This window comes from Carassius auratus, chromosome 27 (genome assembly GCF_003368295.1).
Source record: "Carassius auratus strain Wakin chromosome 27, ASM336829v1, whole genome shotgun sequence".
NCBI classification, from domain to species: domain Eukaryota; kingdom Metazoa; phylum Chordata; class Actinopteri; order Cypriniformes; family Cyprinidae; genus Carassius; species Carassius auratus.
Genome location: NC_039269.1, coordinates 26,892,203 through 26,912,286, shown reverse-complemented (window position 1 = coordinate 26,912,286; position 20,084 = coordinate 26,892,203). Strand labels below are relative to the sequence as shown.

The 20,084-nt window shown below is 37.5% G+C and overlaps 2 protein-coding genes across 17 annotated transcripts in view; both read left to right on the top strand.

Annotated features, from left to right (window-relative positions):
* LOC113046088 (histone-lysine N-methyltransferase 2C-like) overlaps positions 1-11,356 on the top strand; it is a 108,269-nt gene extending 96,913 nt beyond the window's left edge. For all 14 annotated transcript variants that reach the window (XM_026206951.1, XM_026206954.1, XM_026206952.1 and 11 more), the window contains 9 exons: positions 409-510; positions 619-1,747; positions 2,336-2,472; positions 2,553-2,683; positions 3,280-3,451; positions 3,827-3,943; positions 4,046-4,119; positions 4,865-4,973; positions 9,480-11,356. In XM_026206951.1, coding sequence (XP_026062736.1) covers positions 409-510; positions 619-1,747; positions 2,336-2,472; positions 2,553-2,683; positions 3,280-3,451; positions 3,827-3,943; positions 4,046-4,119; positions 4,865-4,973; positions 9,480-9,572 — 2,064 coding nt within the window. In that variant the 3' untranslated portion in view covers positions 9,573-11,356. The remainder of the gene's footprint in view (positions 1-408; positions 511-618; positions 1,748-2,335; positions 2,473-2,552; positions 2,684-3,279; positions 3,452-3,826; positions 3,944-4,045; positions 4,120-4,864; positions 4,974-9,479) is intronic.
* Positions 11,357-18,094: 6,738 nt separating this feature from the next.
* The window catches only part of prkag2b (protein kinase, AMP-activated, gamma 2 non-catalytic subunit b), a 29,493-nt gene continuing 27,503 nt past the window's right edge, over positions 18,095-20,084 (top strand). The window contains exon 1 of one of the 3 annotated variants that reach the window (XM_026206937.1): positions 18,095-18,400. In XM_026206937.1, coding sequence (XP_026062722.1) covers positions 18,314-18,400 — 87 coding nt within the window. In that variant the 5' untranslated portion in view covers positions 18,095-18,313. Of the gene's footprint in view, positions 18,401-18,798; positions 19,075-20,084 lie in introns of those variants that run through there. The other 2 variants (XR_003276054.1, XM_026206938.1) reach the window with 2 other exon arrangements.

Sequence of the window (20,084 nt, the reverse complement as noted above, 5' to 3'; positions counted from 1 at the left end):
CTGGCCCCAAGCCATCAGGCAGTTCTTAACGTCGAGCCCTGCATTCAGTTTCTGTAGTATTTCTTCCCTGAATACTTGCTTGACATTTTTAAAGTGCTGTTTATTGTCTCTTATTTTTTTGCTCTGGCTGTTTACTTTGCTTCAATGAGTCTGAGAACTATTTACTTGTATTAGTTGCAGGGCCCACTTATTATTAACTTCCAAAATAGTCTTAAAGACCAATGTTAAAAATAATCGTCATGAGATCATGGAACATGATCCTACCTGAAAATATTACGATATAATACTTTGGACCTATCGCCCACCCCTAGACTGCATAGTTGACAGCAGGAAAGTCATTTCAGAGGCAATTAAAGAAAGAAAAAACAAGCCCTTTTAAACCTGTTGTCCTCTTCTGATTTCTCCCAAAAGTCTCAGTTATGTTCGGATGCTGGTTTGGTGTTCTGCAGTCATAGCTGTCTCATTCTGCACTCATCATCCTCTCAGTCCAATGGGAACGCTGACACCAAGGTTTGTTTTCTCTGTCACAATCCATATACAGACAGCGTGGTTGTTTTTATTTGCCTGATGGACAATTACGCATCATGATTTTTGCACGTTTGTGTGTTGCATTTCCAGGCATCTGTTGCTCTACTTCCTGAAAGTGCTTTGCAACAGTGTCCCTCTAAAGTCCAGCACCAGTACAGCAACAACATGTCCTCGCTAGACGTCCACTGCCTGGCCCAACTCCAGCCCAAACCGTCCCCTCCCTCTCCGAACCTTCACACAGCGATCAAGATGGAGTCCAAACCTGAAAGCATATCAGAAAGTCATCTTAAAGTGACGGTACAACTTAAACCGTGTTCCCAGAGCCACATGGAAGACAAACCATGGCATCACGGCAAACGGTGGAAAGGCCTGCGCTGGCGAAAATGGACGGTACACATTACGATACCAAAAGTTGGCACCCAAACATCGGAGTCAGAAGTTGAGGAGCTTTTGCAGCAGCTCAACTCATCTCTGCGACCGTGCTCAACCACTCGAGACATGCGTCGCTGCTGTTTCTGCCAACAGATAGGCGATGGGATGACGGATGGCCCAGCCAGGCTGCTAAACCTGGACTTGGACACCTGGGTGCACCTCAACTGTGCCCTCTGGTCCTCTGAGGTCTATGAGACACAAGCCGGTGCCCTAATCAACGTGGAACTGGCGCGCCAGCGAGGACAAACGGTGGTTTGTGCGTTCTGTCAGCGCTTGGGTGCCACCAGTGGCTGCCATCGGCTGCGCTGCCTCAACATCTACCACTTCACGTGCGCCTTGCAGGCCGGCTGTACTTTTTTCAAGGATAAAACAATGCTGTGCCACCAGCACCGTCCGCGAGGTTCTGGCGCCGCCGCTGGGTTGCACTTAGAACACCAACTTCGCTGCTTCTCCGTGTTCCGCCGCGTGTTTGTGCAGCGCGATGAGCTGAGACAGTTAGCAACGGCCGTGCAGCAGCCTGAACGCGGCCATACTTTCCGAGTGGGCAGTTTGCTTTTCCATGCAATGGGTCAGCTTCCACCTGCCCTGCTGTCCACGTTTCATTCGTCCACGGCCATCTTTCCACCTGGCTACGAGGCGAGCCGGCTCTACTGGAGCATGCGGCACGGCCAGAAGCGCTGCCGGTACGTCTGCTCTGTGGAAGAGCATGAGGGGCGTCCCGAATTCAGCATCCGTGTCATTGAGCAGGGCTACGAGGATCTGGTGCTGACTGACACCACTGCTAAAGGTACAGCTGCCACAGTCTCCATTGGATTAATTAAATCACATGTGCTGATCTCAAATCTGACAGGGTTCCCATAGGTACTTAAAAGTCACTTTGATCAAATTTAAACCTTAAATGGCTATGATTTAATGAAATAAAAGACATCACACATTCTACAGGCTTACAATTTCAGAGTAGTTCACAGTCCTGTGCATTGCCGATGCCAATAGATTGCCATTTATGAATTATGACAATAATCACTTTATGATGTTTATATGTTGTAAGATCACATATTTTATCTTCATCACCTTTTTCATGAGCAGCTGAGAATAGTTAGACATAGAAATGTCAAAAAAAGAGTCAGGGTGTATTTCAGGGCTTGTGTATAATTAGAAGTCCTGCATTATGCATGAAGTCTTTTTTATGGTGTGAAGGGCTATTTTGGTTACTCATACTGTCATATAATTCAGCATAAAGTATTTTCTTTTTGGTTCACCCTGTCAAAGGAAGAAAAGACACGTTCAGTATAGAGGTTTTATAATAATTTGCTTTTCTTTAAACACATTATTGTATCAGTCATGATGTTTTTAGTTATTTGTGTGTGTGCTCTAGGAGTCTGGGACAAGGTTCTTGGGCCTGTGTCCGAGAGGAGGGCTGAGACGGGCATGCTGAGACTGTTCCCCGTCTATCTGAAGGGAGAGGATCTCTTTGGGCTCACCGTCTCAGCAGTCACCCGTATCGCTGAATCAGTAAGTACAACCAACCTTCGTATCGCTCAATGCACATTGTCCAGTTCTGCACAGTTGGTTGATTTGTCACTGTATTGCAGCTGCCGGGTGTGGAGGCGTGCTCGAGGTATCGATTCCGTTATGGACATAATCCCATGTTGGTGCTTCCACTGTCCATCAATCCATCTGGCTGCGCTCGTTCTGAGTTGCAGACGTACCCCCATCATGAGAGGTCAGTAGCTGAATATTGTAAAAACGGTATTTCAGTATTGTGAAAAACAAAGGTGTGATCACATCGACAAAATTTCAGAGAAATTGCATGTGGCAAATCAGTTTCTGGTGGTCTTAATTTGACCCGCTTCAAAATAATGCTTTAAGTGTAACATAAAGTGTTGATTAATGTTAAATGTTGCATGCACTGCAAAGAATAAATATTCATCAGTATTTTCATCTTGTTTTCTAGTTCAAACACCTAACGATCTTTAATACAGCAGATTTGTTTGTTTTAATTGTAAACACGATTCATTTGAATTCATTTCTCAGAACACAAGACCTTCTTATTTTGTCATTTTGTTTCTCAGTGTATCTTGATTTAAGAATCTTTAGATATTTGCACTTGAAAGCAAGACAAAAATACAGAGGAAGAAGATACCAGTTAAGCTATTTTGCTTGTAAAATTGTGAAAAAAAGAGCACAGGTGAAAAATTCCTTCATGCAGATATCAGTCATATTTTAGGGCTGGACAAGCAAATTTGGTGCTGATTCCTCTTGAAATGAGGAATAGATATAATGTTTTCTTTCTCTGTTTCTGTCACTGTCTCCGCACAGGCTGAAGATCCTCTCCGTGTGGTCCAGAACATCTCAGTGCATCCAGAACTCGATGCTGGCGGAGAGGGGATCATCTCACAGCAAGCACTTTGTGCACTCCAAGTCATCTCAGTACCGCCGGCTGACCAGCGACTGGAAGACAAACGTGTATCTGGCACACTCTCGCATCCAGGTGAGTCCATGCACACCAGCCTTTCGTGAAGAACAACCGGTCTGATGGATATTGGCGGACTGAAATGGCCATGTTCAATCAGGCTGACTGAAAAGGGGATGTTTTAAGGGATTCAGATAGGCCTTGAAATACTCTGTGTGCCTCGAGACATATTTGTATCCAGAAGTGAGCTACACCTGACAAAACCTCATTTGTAAAATAAAATAATTATAATTATATAAAAATAAATGTTATAAAAATGCAGAAAGTTTTAAGTTAGAATTATCTTATAGTGTTTATATTTAGTTTGTCCCCATAGCTAACTAAACGTGTGTTTGTGTGTGTGTGTGTCTAGCCTTGGCTGTGGTGCATGTCTAATGAGTCTCGTGTCTGCAGGGTCTTGGGCTGTTTGCAGCGCGTGACATTGAGAAGCAGACCATGGTGATTGAATACATGGGGGATATTGTGCGTGCTGAGGTGGCCATGAGGAGAGAGCTGCTGTACAAGGCTAAGGTAACGCTCGCTCAGCCACTGAGGGAACAACACTGGGAATAATGTTACCTTGACTTGCTGTCCAAATTCATTTGTCTGAATCTGTGTGGATTTCTCCGACAGAACCGGCCAGCGTACATGTTCCGCATCGACGGCATGAGAGTTATCGATGCGACCCGCTCTGGAAGCCCTGCAAGGTAAGAGATGAACTTAGCTTCTCATATCAGCTTTCAAATGTGTACATTACTTAATAATGCATAATGGGCAATGTCAGATCTGACATATTGTTATCTTTTCTATATTTGACACAAATCTGTGAACTGCTTTGGGATTACTATTTGAGATACTCTACTGTTCAGAAGTTTGGGGTGTTTGAAAAAAGTCTCACCAAGGCTACATTAATTTGATCAAAAATACAGTAAAAACTGTGGTATTGTGAAATATTATTTCAATTTAATATAATTTATATCTATAGTAATATATATGTAAAATGTCATTTATTTCTGTGGTGCAAAGCTGAATTTCCCGCAGCCATTACTTCAGTCTTCAGTGTCACATCATCCTTCAGAAAAGCTTTGTTTTGTTTTTTTCTTATCATCAATGTTGAAAACATTTGTGCTGTGTGATGATTTCCTGGAAAGTCAGATTAATATTTTTCAGTTTTTGTTTTTTTTTGATGAATAGAAACAAAAAGAATACTGCCCCCAAACTTCTGAAAAGTAGTGTATCAGGACAAACCCCCTAAAATTTTTAATTCTAAAATTATCCCTCACATGGAAATTGATATCCCTGCTTTTGCTTTTCTGTGAAATTTGAATCACAATTTTATATAGTTAATAATGACACTGTGTTTGCAAAACATTGCTACTAAAAAGTTCAAAGTGAGCTCTAGGAAATAAGTAGTAATGAAATTAATTAATTTGAATTAAATTTATCCCACAGGTACATCAATCATTCATGCTCACCAAACTGTGTGGCTGAGGTCGTGACATTTGAGCGGGGTCACAAGATCATCATCAGTGCCGCCCGCAGGATTGAGAGGGGAGAAGAGGTAAGGAAAGAGGGAATTCATTAAGAATAAACTGCACAACCCTGTGACATTCATTTTTATGCACCCTAAACTAAATACGCACACAGTGCAAACATACCTGAAAAATTAACATTGGAATGCACAGAGCAGTTAGGAGCATCAGCAAAAATCTAGGAGCATCACAACTACAAATTATATATTTACAGATTTTATCCTTACATTCTTAACTTTAATGCAGATTTTAGATTTGTTAATATTAGCTGTCAATCACTCAGTCACTGCTTTCCGCTTACTACTGCGAGAAAAAGAAAGGGTTAAAGAAGAGAGAAAATGAAAAGAACACTGACAGATTTCTTTTGTAAACAACCTAAAGTTAAGCTCTTCTTTGGCAAAGGTTAGGATGGTGTATGCTGTGTTGAATTTTACATTCAGCTCTGCCGATTGGACGGAACGGCTGGCAGCTAGAGATGTGCGATACTGACATAATATATATAGAACAGTATATCTCTATTTTCTGTGATTTTATCGATAACAAAAATTTGTTAGAGTGTTACTGTGTTGACATCTTGAGGACTACAGTGGACAGCTGACTATTAAAACATTTTATTATATTCTTAATATTCTGTGTGGTGGTCAGTTCACAGCAGTGACAGAAATTAATCTTTTCCAATAAGTTTAAATTGGTTTTTACCTGGTCATTTTTACCTTAAAGCCATTTTTTCTAAATTATAATTTGAGTCAATTTTTTTTATTTTTCTTCTGTCAATTATAATAAGACATTTGGGCTGTTATCAAGCAAATGAAAGTATCAATCAAGAAAATTCATCTTTGCAATGCATAGGAAACACAGAAGCTGCATCTGAAATGGCATTTAGACGGATTTACACACTGATTAAAATAGGACATAAATGCATTTAACCAGCAATAACACATTCACAAATAATATTTTTATATTGTAAACTAAAGATCGACCGATATGGGTTTTTCTATAGCCGATGCCGATGTTTAGAGGTCAGGCTCAGCCGATGGCCAGTGTGCTGCCGATTTTAAGGGCCGATATCTTGAAGTTTTCCCCTTCATTTGCATGTTAAAATGTCACACTAATAATAAGTGGATACACAACATTTCTAAACTTATCATCATTTATTGAGCACTGACTTGAACCACGGTATTAAAATAAATGTATCCAAAGTTAATATACTGACCAAGTATTAAATATATAAAACAGGTTATATATATATATATATATATATATATATATAGTCAAAAGTCAATTTACATAAAAGTTTTAGAGCATTTATCAAGCAGAATTTTTCAAGTTTTTTGGAACATAAATGTAAACTTAAATGTACATTTAAATTAAATAAATACAATTGTATAAATAAAAATCAATTAAACTGAACAATACAAAAAATAAAATATATAAAAAATAAATAATAATAGTTCTGCAAACACACTAGCTACCATCAACATTTGTGTTTGGTTTCAACCAAACATATAAAAAGACCGTTTAAATAGACCGTAGTAAACCAGTCCACTCTGCTGTTATGCCAAGGACGTTTTTGCTCATGTGAAGAGGATGATCTTTTCCATCTAGTTTACATTAAAAAAAGAAAATATTATCGTTTAACATTCAGATACATTGCGAATATGGAAACATTTGGATATGTGCAGAACGAGACGTGAGCAATAACCTCCAAATACATCTAGTCAAATCATAATACCGCTGAAGATGCATTTTGCAGCATTAAGGTTATTAATTGATCGTAAATTGAAACGTTGATTGATCATGGAAATTATCGAAGACTGACATCACTAAATGCAAATGAGTTGGATGGAAAACTGGTTACCACCATGGTCAAACCATGCTTCCGAACAAATGTGATTCACGGTTCTGGGCAGCTCCAGGACAGCTGTCTCTCCGAGCGCGGTGCTGTCTGTGAGCGGGGCGGAGTAATGTAGCCCTCAATCACGCTGCAGTGTTTGTAAGAGCTGCCAACTTCTCCAGTCCATTCACAGAGTGAGATTCTCTGATAACTAACTTTATCTCCCATAACATTAGGAGGTTCACAAAAGAAATCTGTCTGTGTTTCTTTCCTACCTTTACATTCTCCGCGGTAGTTAGCTCCCATTAGGGCTGGGATAAACGATTATTTTTTAAACGATTAATCTAGCGATTATTTTTTCGATGCATCGATTGATCTAACGATTAATTTTTCAGACCGATTCGTTTTCGATTATCTCCCCATTAATTGACTACTAACAATTTATACATGTTGATTTACATATCTGAATGAAAAAAAAACTAGGGCCGGGACTCGATTAAAAAAATTAATCTAATTAATTAGAGGCTTTGTAATTAATTAGTCGAAATTAATCGCATTATAATCGCATATAAATATTTGACCTGAGAACAGTGAGAAGTAATTTTTTTTTCAAATGGATTTATAGTATACCATTGAATAATGACTGAATACATAAGCTTAAGCAACAAAATATTGTTTATTTTTGTTCAACCAAGTCTAGCAGACCAGTGCAATTTTTGCCATTAAATGTAGCTATAGCGTATTTAGAAACAATTTAGAAATAGTACATTTCAGAAATTCAGGTAGCTTATAGGTGCTGGAACCTTCTGTAAAGTGTTTTTTAAGTAAAACACAATACTGTCAATTACATTCAGAACATTGGAAACCCTGACTATTAGAAAACATCTCTCTGTTGCTTCAGAGGCCATAACATACTAAGTCCAACTCTCAATAACCTTGACCAAAACAAAAAAGAGTTCAACATAAACTGCCAGTTGCACCAACAAAATAATACATAGTTCAACATAAAGTGTAAAGTCCACGCTAGCTGCTATATGTTTTGCGTTGAGGTGATACTTGAGGTTCGATGTGCTGCGGTGATATGCGAACGCTAGTTAGTGCTCCAGTATAATCGGTCCGACGAAACTCATCCAGTGAGAAACGTTCCGCGGTGCAAAAATAAGTTATTAAAAATGCGGGATTTTTTTTCTGTAATTAATTAATCTTAATTAACGCGTTATTTTTTGTGTAATTAATTAATCTCAACGCGTTAAAGTCCCGGCCCTAAAAAAAACATGAATTCCTTAACATTGCAATATATGTTTATTGCTCTTAAAATTACAAAATAAAAGACTGACTAAGAATGCATTACTTTGCACTTGTATAGAGATAGCATTCAATAAAACCTTGAAGCCTTGAAAACACATAGCTTACTGAAACAAGCTTACTGAATACATAGGGCCTAGGTTACTGAAAAAAAGTTCTTCTTTCAGATGAAAATAACAACAACTTGATGTCTAGCATTCAATAAAAAGGTCACCCGAAATACTTGTTTAGAGCAATTGAAAGAATACAGTAACCAATGTAAACTTGAGGGCTTTAAGCTAATACAGAGAGTGCTTTTCCACAAAAAATAAAAATAAAAATTAACAGTGGGAGCCAGCAGCCTGTCATGGAGAAAAAAAAATCTCTGAATGCTCCACGTGAAACTTTGGCGTTCCGCCCTTTTTATATCGTGTCTAATGATTTTGATTAATATGCACGAGGGAGAGAGAGAGCAAGAAGCGCTCGTGTTGTTTGAAGACTGTGAGTACGCGCACCGCCGGGGCTCTCTCTCGTACGCGCCCTGTCAGACACAGCGATCAAATAAGGCTTTGACAGCCACCAAAAAAAAAGAAGATCAATGCAGAAAAACCCCTGGATTGGTTATATAGGCCTAATGTTGGACAGAATGTTGATCCGGCCATCGCGTATATTCAGCGCACATAAGGTAAACATTTTGCAAACGTTTTTTAGAGAAATAAAAACAGGTCGACGAATCGATGCGCATATTTTGCGTCAACGTATTTTTTGCGTCGACGTCATCGTTGACCTCGACGCGTTGTCCCAGCCCTAGCTCCCATATATATGTATATATATATATATATATATATATATATATATCTCTGACATAACGATATTGGGCCAATAACGATAAAAAAAAACGAAATTGAACAAATATCAGCCAATATTCTTTGTGTATATTATAGTACAGTGCCAGCCAAAAGTTTGGACACTTTCCTATATATACCCCAATATTCCCAAACAGAATATATATACACAGTACTGTGCAAAAGTCTTAGGCTACTAGTATTTTCACCCCCCAAAAAAGTTTTAAGTCAGTTATTTTTATATTTTGCTGTAGTGTGTCATTAAGAAATATCAGTTTACATTTGCAAACATTATTTTTGCCATTAAAAGTAATAATCCAGTGAGATTTTGGTGTGCACAATAATTGTAATAATTCCTACAAACTGTACTCTGACCGTTCAACATCATTCTGATCCAGACAGCTGAAACAGCCCTTTCAAAAGCTCTCTACTACATCGCATAATGCTCTTCTCCATCATATAACGAAATACTGAATAAGGGCAGATTTTTGAAGTGTCTGCTGTCATAAGAACTAGTGCAGTGCTTCTGGTTTGAAATGTAAACTAACCAGCTCTGAATGATTTTGTTGCAGCTCTGCTACGATTACAAGCTCACCCCGGCTGCAGATCAGAGCAAGATCCCATGTCACTGTGGAGCCGCCAACTGCCGCAAGTGGATAAACTAAACGGGAGTGACACCAACAACAACTCTGAACAACTCCCAATTTACCAGAGGAGACGTGCAAACAGGAAACAGCCAATCCTGGAAGTTGCCCAAATGGGCGATCGTTTTTTTAATGTGCAAATCTAAGAGGAAAACACAACGCGAGAATACAGCATTGTGTGAGAGCCATTCGTATCATTTCTTGATTTGAAAGGAAAGGGTTCCGTTATGTGCATGTGCCACGAGTCTGTGTGTGTGTGTGTGCATCACACGGGGCAGATTTCACCAGCGAATAAGGATGGAGAATGAGCGCGAGCACTGTGCCGGGTGTTGCCTTATAGGTTGAAGGAGTGGCAGGCCCATCTGTATGACGAGATCTGTAGAGACTGAACCGTAGAAATCATTGTAGAACATCACTGAAAGGAGAATGTACGGAATTGACTTCCGCAAAGGGAAAAAAAAACTTGTTGCACTAAAAAAAAGAAAGAAAAAAAAGAAACAGCAAAGAAAACTCACAAAAAAAAACACTCAAAATACTTGATTCCATGAGTCAGTTTTATCCTAGATATCTCTCATTGTTTAGTGTAAGAAAATAAAGGTGTTTTGTATTTATTACTGTGTGAGTGAATGAATGGGCTTATTTTTAAAAGCGGTTTTATGCCGATCAAAAGGAAGCCCGACTGCGATTCTTGAACGCAGTTTGAGATTCTGTTACATCTGTAAATACCGTGTAAATATAGAGAAATATCGGAATGATTGACCAAATACTACCTTATTCACTACCTTATTCATATTGATGTTCAGATATTTTAGATGTGCCGTTTTGTTTTGCTTTTTTCCTCCATTCTTTTTCTCTTCGGAATTATTTAACAAAGACACATCATGATACCACGTGTACACGTGTAATTACGAAACTGTACAGAATTGCAAAGGTGATTTCACATGAAAAGTATTTTCTCTGTGCTTAGGATGTGGTATTTGTAGTGACTTTGTGGTTTATACATTTATTGCTGACCATTTTGTTGGTTTTAATTTCATTTTATGTTACGGATAGCAGCGAGACGCAATTCAAAATCTAGAAAATCAGGTGGGATTGTAGGTGTAGGGATAACTGTGAAATGAACTTTAAACCTCACAAACGAGATCACAAGCGTAACCTGAGAACAGGCACAAGTAGATCACGCTATTTGTTTTTTAATAAAGGCTGTCATATGGATTTTGTAAACCTGCAATGTCGTTGTGCAAGAACGAGAAGAGGTTTGATTGAGAAGTTTGCTTGTTGGAGATGGTATGAGCGGGAATCGGTGGGAAAGAAGGGTCAGCGTTAACTCTCTGAAAATGATGTACATATATAAAAACATATGCTTGTATTAGTTTTCTTGATTGAAGTGAAACATCTGTTAAGAGAGTGATGTTCATTTTGTAGCCAAAATTTTTTTTTCACATTTCACATGCCTTGTTGTTTCAATTTGGGAGTTTCTGTGTGCACAATTTCACGTTGAAAATGGACAGTTTAGACTTTGTATTGTACTGGGCATGAATTTTTTCAAAAGAGTCAGTTGTATATATTTTTTTCTCAATGAACAGCTGTAACAAAATTGTTTCATGGCTATTTTCCTTGTCTTGTAAAATACATCAATTTCCTAGTGTTTTTCTTTTTTCTTTTCTTTTGCTCTGTATAGTAGTCTAAATTGTTTTGGAAACTGAAGCTTTTTTGAAGTACACAGAGCGATATAGGGTTTGGTATTTGAGGAATTGAATTTACATTTACAAAAAAATAATAAAATATTTTACATTCTACATTTACATTTCTTCTGGTAATGTGTTGATATTTATGAAGTTATATAAATACTTGAGACTATTTAAAAACATTACGAATATATCAGTGTTGTTTCTAAATGTGAAATAAGAAAAATGCTTGAAATGTCATCCTTCAGTTAAGATTTTAGGTGAAGCGTTGTTTTATTCTGTTCTCTAAAGACATTTTCACCCCAGATGGCACATGAAAGGCATTTGGAAACAATACTATTTTACATTTGAAATATTTAACCCTAGATTATTCTAAACTTGGGTAGAGGGAATCCTGGTCTGATTTCACACTTCTCATAATTTACCCGGGGTTAATTAATCCTGATTTTTCATAAAAGGATGTTTAACACTGCATTCCTAAACATTGGGCTAACATAGATAACCCTTGGGGTTAACATTCTTATTTGCAAATTTGCATTATCATTGTCATTGATTGGTCGTGTGGGGCACGTGACCTGTTTACATAACGGCTCTGGCATCGAACATCCTCTATTGTAGACTGTACTATCAAGGTTTTCCTGAAGGAACTTTTCTGATTACAAACTTACAAAGGTAAGAATGAAATGTCTTTTTTAATTCCAATTGATGCATTTTCTATTACCACTTGCTATTTTTTCCTTCAAACAATCATATATATGACATGTGATTTTCTGTGACTGTAAAAAAAATTATAAATAGCATAGCTGATTTTGACAGACCAATACCAGAAAGTAACTGTGCATATAGTTAATTTACCCTTTGCACAGAGGTGTGTGTGCGCGCGCGTGTGTGTGTGTGTGTGTGTGTGTATTGGCAAAGGGCGTCTCAGGAACCACACTCCAGTGGTTTAAATCTTACCTATCAGATAAGTCCTTCAAGGTATCTTGGAGGGGTGAGGTATCCAAGTCACAACATTTTAGCTACTGGGGTGCCTCAGGGCTCACTTCTTGGACCACTTTTCTTCTATGTCTACATGGTATCACTAGGTTCTGTCATTCAGAAACATGGCTTTTCATATCACTGCTATGACACTCAACTCTACCTCCCATTGCATCCTGATAATCTGACAATAGCAGCTCACATCTCAGCTTGTCTAACAGACCTTTCTTGCGATATGCTAGACCATCACCTTCAACTCAATCTTGCCAAGACAGAACTGCTTGTGGTTCCAGAAAACCCATCAATTCATAACAATTCCTCCATCCAGCTGGGTGCGTCAACAATGACTCCTTCAAGGACAGCCAGGAACCTTGGAGTTATGATTGATGATCAGCTGACTTTCTCATATCACATTGCTAAAACGGTCCAGTCTTGTTTTTGCTTTATACAACTTTAGGAAGATCAGGCCCTTTTTTTCAAACTATGCTGCACAACTCCTTGTTCAAGCTCTTGTTCTGTCCAGCCTGGACAATTGCAATGCTTTCCTGGAAGGTATTCCAGCCACTTCTATCAAACATCTACAACTAATCTGAAATGTGGCTTCAAGTGTGTTCTTTAACAAGCCGAAAAAGGGCACATCACAACCTTTATTCATCAGTTTGCATGTGAAAAAAATGGACACTCTAAAACTAGTGTTCTCTATACTTATTCTGTTCTGTCTTGCCACTTGTTTTCTTTTTATTTACTGTAAGAATGTACTAATCTTTTTACTTTATTTATTTCTTTTTTAACTTTGCTACATGTACTGGGTTAGACTAACCGAGACTTGTCACAGCACTTACATATTATTGCTCTTCAGTTGGTTTTGATTGCTTCAATTGTCCTTATTTATAAGTCACTGGATAAAAGTGTCTGCTAACGGATTAAATGTAGTTTAGTCAATAAAGATCTTAAAAAATAAAGATCTAATAAAGATCTTCATAGCAGGCAAAGAGCAGAATTTGAAAATTTGGTTTCCGTTGATGGTAGGTTAATGGCCAATTCATCCAAAGCTCTTTTTTTCCCTCTGTGTTTATAAATTTACCGGTATGAAAGAGAAATGGCTTAAGATGATTCAATACCCCAGTTCAAGAGACATGTGAACCGATCATCTCTTCCTCTTTACTAGTTATAGAACGAGATAAACATGAATGAACATCAGAAGATATCTTGTTTCAACCACGGAAATATGCCAATACACAAAATTTTTCAGGGTTTAGAACGAACAACTAGCAGCGACGATCATTCATCTAACAACGGTTGTTAATTGTTTTTCTTAAGTGAAGGGGCCATATGTATATAGTGGTCTAAGATTCTTCTCATCTTCCTTTGAGCAAGTAAAACACTACAAACAGCCTCAGGCCCCTGGTAGCATGAAATTGTGTCACACTGACTCACACACAATGTCCTTCTTTCATTATACTGACACACCCTGATCTGAGTGGTGAACTATTGATGCAGTGAGACGCAGGCAGACGAAGAATTAGAACAAATTCAAATAAGGAAATGTTCAAGATTATTATAAATACAGCTGCAAGCAGCAATTACACGGCCAAGCACAACAGAGGCAGAATGCATTGCAGAAACAATGAATAAATACATCTTAAGATGATTTTAGTCAAAACAGCTGATAAAATCATAATAAACACAATCATTAGTCCAATAGGTGGCATTATTATCAAATTAATGTGGTGTGGTCATGGCGACACATAAAGTTTGGTGTCAATATGTCAAAGCTTTGCATAGAGACAGCCTCAGATACAGTTTTTTACACCATGCCATCAAATTTGTTAATGTGGTAAACAAAAATCATTTAAAAATCCTTAAATTATTAGTATATACATAAGTTCAACTTTGAGCTGTTGGTGGCAGTAAAGTGTTTGAGTTATAGACTCCAAATTTGCTATGGTAAGAGTTCAGACTGTCCTGTGCCAAAATTAAAGACTAGTGCGCAAGCAGTCACTGACTCCCAGAGTGAGGGGAGAAGAAGAAGAAGATCACAGCACCAATGAGAGGTGCCTACACAACTAATCATAGATAACAAATGAATCAAGTAAATATTAAAATTGTAATAGCAAATACGTTTTGAGATCAGTCTCAGTGAGAAAAATAAATGTGATCAAGTTTATGTTTGTGAAGATTAAGTTTGAGAATAGAGAAAGAAAAACTCAAAGGAAGTAGAATATTTGTAGAGTGCAAGGAGAGGAAGAAGAGAAGAAGAAGAAGGCCCCGGTCGTCTGAAACAACGTTATATGCTGCGCCTACATGACAGGAAGGGACTAGGGAAAGTACCTAGTTTTATGTACTTTTCTTGCAATCAATTAATGATGTAATCAAGACAAAATGGTCCTTGTAAGGCACACAGAATAACTTCATAATCAGTTGTGGTTTTAACACCTTCAGGGAGAATATAGAAAAATAAGCATAACTTAGCTTTGCAGACACTATTTTGCAAGTCTTGCAGCAGAGCTTTTAAAGTACATTTATTGCCACATTTCTAGAAAAATATGACAACTTCAATCTAATTTTCAGTATCATATTTCTGCTACTATGATGTTATGTTATGTATAGTTGAACCTTTAGACAGGACGACAGTCTAAAATAAAATGTAATGACCACTCAAAATGTTTAGGCCTAAATATAAGATTTATATTTTTGGAATTTCACTCATTCATCCATAATTGTGTTTTAATAACGAGGTTAATATATCATCAATTGAATGCTTGCTTCACATCTATCCATATTTTAACAATCTTCATATTTTTTAACTGAATAGATTTTGTTTTCACAATTAAAAGATGTTTGCACACACACACACACACATATAGATAGATAGATAGATAGATAGATAGATAGATAGATAGATAGATAGACAGACAGACAGACAGACAGACAGACAGACAGACACACACACACACATACATACACAAAATTTGACATATTTAAGATGAAATAGAGGAAAATAGTTATTAATTACCTATGCCATTATTCTTTGAGTGCAGAAATTGTATTTGCTTCTTGTATGACTGACAAATATAGATCATAATAAATTGTGGTAATATGGACTTGTTATTTTAAAAAGCTAAACTGACAAAATATCATACTAGTCTTGTAGTTGTACTAATTTATACTATATTTAATCAACAAAAAATGCCGTTGAAACACCTGCTGTACTGTTAAAACTGTATGGCGTGCCTTTATAGGCACACAGATATGAACTACTTCAATGTCCAACCAATATCCAGAAACCCAGCTCTCTTACACTTACAAAAGAAGGATTCAATGGCTCTGAAACTACAACTGGATGTGTTTTACAGCCGAGCAATTTATAGTCAAGTGTTCCACTGTCCAAAAATTCATCTTCCAATTTATCTACATTTATATTTATATTTCATCTACATCATGTTGTGCCACAAATGTCATCTTGAGAGCTGACTGAACTGGAACAGTGTGCTCCAGACAGACCAGAGCAGAAGAGAGGACAGCTGTCTGGCCACAGTGACAGACATCATGTTAGATGAAAACCAAAACCTCTGACCAAACAAGCCTCGTGCAGACTGTCAGCCCTGATGAGAGCGTTTGAGTTCAACCAGCTTTTCTCTGACCATCAGTCAAACACAAATTACACATTACATCAGAACACACAGTACTGAGGTCTTACACCAATAAACTGAAGTTCATTTCAAGTTCAGCATATAATATAAGATGATACTTTTGCTTCCTTTAATCAAGACGAGCATCACTGGGTTACAATGTAGAATCATTAACACAAGGCGCCACCTGCTGGTAATAATACATTAAACGTGATCAATGAGTTGAAAAACTTATTAAAGAATGAATGTGCATACAATTATATCTTCATTATGGATCCAATATGTTGCATAACTGAATTTAATGTATTATTACAGTGTAAATTATGTTTCATATCCTACAGATCCTTTTTTTCCAGGATTTTTTGATAATCTATATAGATATCTATATCTATTATATCCCCTTATAAGTGGGTAAGGAGCAGTGATCACTACTAGGGACCCTGAGAATAAAATGTAGCTTATGTTTCAGGGATTAAGAGAGAAGGAAAGACTGGAAACTTGAACCTGTGGAAAGATTTACAGTCAATTTTACATACCTGGGCTACAGAAAATCAAATTAACTACACATCAACACAGCCACGATGCTCTGAAGGGATATAACACACACTTATGAACTAGAAGAAATCATGCAACATAAAAGACACTATCTGAGTGCGCTAAATTCAGTTAGCACTATCTTTGGATCCATATTGATGGATGGATGTGAATCATCACATCACGTGAAAACAATGCAGAATGGTCAAACTATTACTGTACATTATTCCTAAATTTGTCACATATTGACATAAGAAGACACATTAGATATTTTTGTTATATAACTCACAATACAGGATCTGCTTGCAGGTATTAAGTATGGCACAGAATCCATAATACCTCAACGGTCATTAGGTCTGATGATTGCTCTACAGGGTCATATTACAGCCCTGCAATATGAGGCTATTATACAGGACCAGCTGCTCCCGATTATTCAAACACTGTTCCATTGTGATGATCCTGTGTTCCAGGATGATAATATCTTCACACTTACTGCTACACAAATACAAAAGTGGCCAAATATGTCTTTTTGTGTGTGTGTGTGGGGGGGGGGGGGGGTCTCTAAAAGAATATGTATCAACATATTCAAAAAAATATCTTTCACATATAGCAACATCTCTTTTTCTTTAAGAAAGCAAGGAAGTGGTGTGTGGGTTAGTAGTTTGCACACACGTGATACTAGTATAAAGGTGATTTAGGGTGCAGTACCACAGCGCCCCCTACAGACTGTAGTATGCACTCCACTTATGACGTTTGCTGGAATAAAACATCTTTATATTGAACTAAAGATAATTTTTATGTTTGAGGATCAGGTTTTGGTATGTATTAAAGCATGTCAACTTCGCAAACAACTATAAATCAGATAGGTTACATTTATTAATTAGTATCTTTGCCTTTATTTGATGAGTGAGACGGTTTTGTGGATGTGGGTTTTGCATGAGGTTCATTAGTTCTAATAGTCTTAAACAGCCACAACTGTAATTACAGTACAGTTATATTTATAGATGTGAGATGAGTACACTAGGATAGAAAGGTATCAAAGCAATATTTTGAATACAGTATTTGAAAACAAGCAGACTACACAGGGTTTACATAAAAAGGTAATTATGCTGTAAATTATGTTCAGGTTCCTGCACAGACATGGCTACTACTTAATCTTGCCTGATGTGCTTTTTTGACTCTCATATATAGTAGGTTCCCATTGACTTGCATTGCATAACCAAAAATCACGGTGTCAGCCCAAATTCTTACTGTTCTATTTCAACATTAACAAAACTATCAAATCCGAAACCACCTACATCTCGTATGAGGGTGAGCAAGTTTTAAGTTTTATTTTTAGGTGAACCCTTTAAGAGTTAAACAGTTTTGGTAAATAGTATACTATTTATTTACTAAACACTGATTTCTACTTTCTTGTATGGATAAAAAACGGCTCTGAGCTGTTTGAAATTAAACAGTTTGAAACATTTTGGAATTTACAGGTTTGGAATGTTAAATTAATTTTGTGTTTTCGGGTGAACTTTCTTTATGAACCGTTTTTTTCTTCTTTTTTTTAATAAACATAGTAATATAATATATAATACACAAAGATAAGAGCATTTTTTTTTATCTTTTTCTCGTGACTTTCCTTGTAGCTATAATGGATAGAAAGCATCTTCCGAGATAAGAAAGCACGAGGGCGTGCGCAGTCTCCAGAGCGGGATTCGAACCCATGACAGAAGTGGAGTTGATGAATGCGGATGTCGTCCTCGGCGCAGTGACACTGATAAGGAACTGGAGTCTCGGGATGTGCTCGTTTTAAGTCAGACGAGCTTTTGCAAAATTCACCCCACGGACGACGATTTCATCTCTACACTGACGTGAAGAATTTCACGAGTGGAGAACGCCTTCCTCCCAAAAACACTGAGAGAAGAATTCTGCCTGCAGGAAAATGGGAAGTACAGTGATGGACTCCAAGAAAAAGGACAGTGCAAAGAAATCCTCAAAGAAAAAGCGATCTCTGCGCCTAAACATGCCAGTGAGTTTCTTTTTGCACTTTATGTTTTATAACTTTACTGCTTTGTGAAGTGTTGCGTGGGCGTGTGGGACGCGTCTGAGACGTTCCTGTCTTTGAAGTAGGCTTCAGCATGTCTTCTCGTCGTCTCCACTCCATTAAGTTACATTTCAAGCGTTCTGAAATGTAAGGTGTTACATTTTTAGAACGTCTTTGTTACATTTTTGCTTAAGAGCTAAAATTACAGACGACGTGATATGAGTTGCTTTATAACTCCTGCGCAATTTTTCTTACTACAATCGTGGGAAAAGTAAAAGTATAATTTTTAGTATGAAATCAGTTCTGCTTGGGCTGTCAAAACATGAGTAGCACCCCCCCCCCCTCCTCCCCGCCCCATCGCGAACGCGTGTCGCAAACATGAACGCGTCGCGTGTGTAAGCTGTGGGTGAACAGGCCGAAGTTTGCGCGCGTACGACAACAACACTGAACGCTTTCGAGAGGATTGCACCATAAGTACGCTCGTAGGCTTGAAATATAAATGGTTTGGCACGCCATGTTATCGCTTGTGCCTGGCTGTTTGGAAAGCTGAAAGAGGAAGTGAGGGAAACAGCTGAAAGAGAGCCGTGACTCATCATAGCGTTACATGTCGAAACGCAAGCTCTCTCTGACTCTGCCTGTGTAATTCACATCAAGGCCAGGTCTGTATATTATTGCTTTATGGAATTCCATTCGAGGGCATCTTCTCAAAACAAAGATAAGTTAAAGCAGTGACATTTATATTATGTCTATTTTAGTGATAATAAGTAAGACACCTTGCTTTCTTTATTATAGTAAAGTATTTTCTCTTAGCATGCACTACAGACTCTCAGGTTTTCAAAGAGATGCAACATCCTGCTGATTAAGAATTAGATTAAAAAATATATATATTGTCATTATTTACTCCCCCTTCTGATTCAAACACATTAATGATGTTATTTTTGTTTTATAATTTTTTTTCCCAGTGGAAAATAAAAATGAAAATAAAAATGCAGAGGTTCAATGGAGAGAATATTCCTTTTTAGAATCTGTGAACCATCAGTGAACCATAATTGATGAAAAAAGCTGCATAAAAATGGCTACTTTTAAAGTCACAAAGAAATGTTTAACAGATTGTTTAACAATGTTTAACAGAAGAGTTTAACAGATTATCGATGGGGAAATAATGTTGACAGGACGGGGTCTTTGCATTGATTTTTAAGTGGATGTTGAGATGCAGGCTTGGCTCTTAAAAATTGGAGGCAGATAAATGATCTTGAAGAGGCAGGGTTTAAATCAACTAAATCACTGAAAAAGTCACCAGAGAGAAGTCCGTTGTTTTCACTGGAAAGTTCTGTCATGACATTTTGATTAAAAATAATGACGTCAGAAAAAAAACACAGGGAAATACAAAGGGAAAATGTCCATGTTGTGCTGACTTTAAAACTTAACCTTTTGTATTTCACAGAATAAATAACAGCAACATGAATAAACAGTTAACTGTAACTCTAATGAAACCCATCTGAATGCGCTAATTCAGGATTAGGGCAATGATTTACACAACCCATTTTCAACTAAATATGGAAAACCTTTTATGCATTTTGGCCATTTTTTTTACACAGCAGCATTTTTGCCGGTCTGAAAACACAAACTTTTGTGGGTTTCAAAGGACACGTTTTTTAAAATGATACTG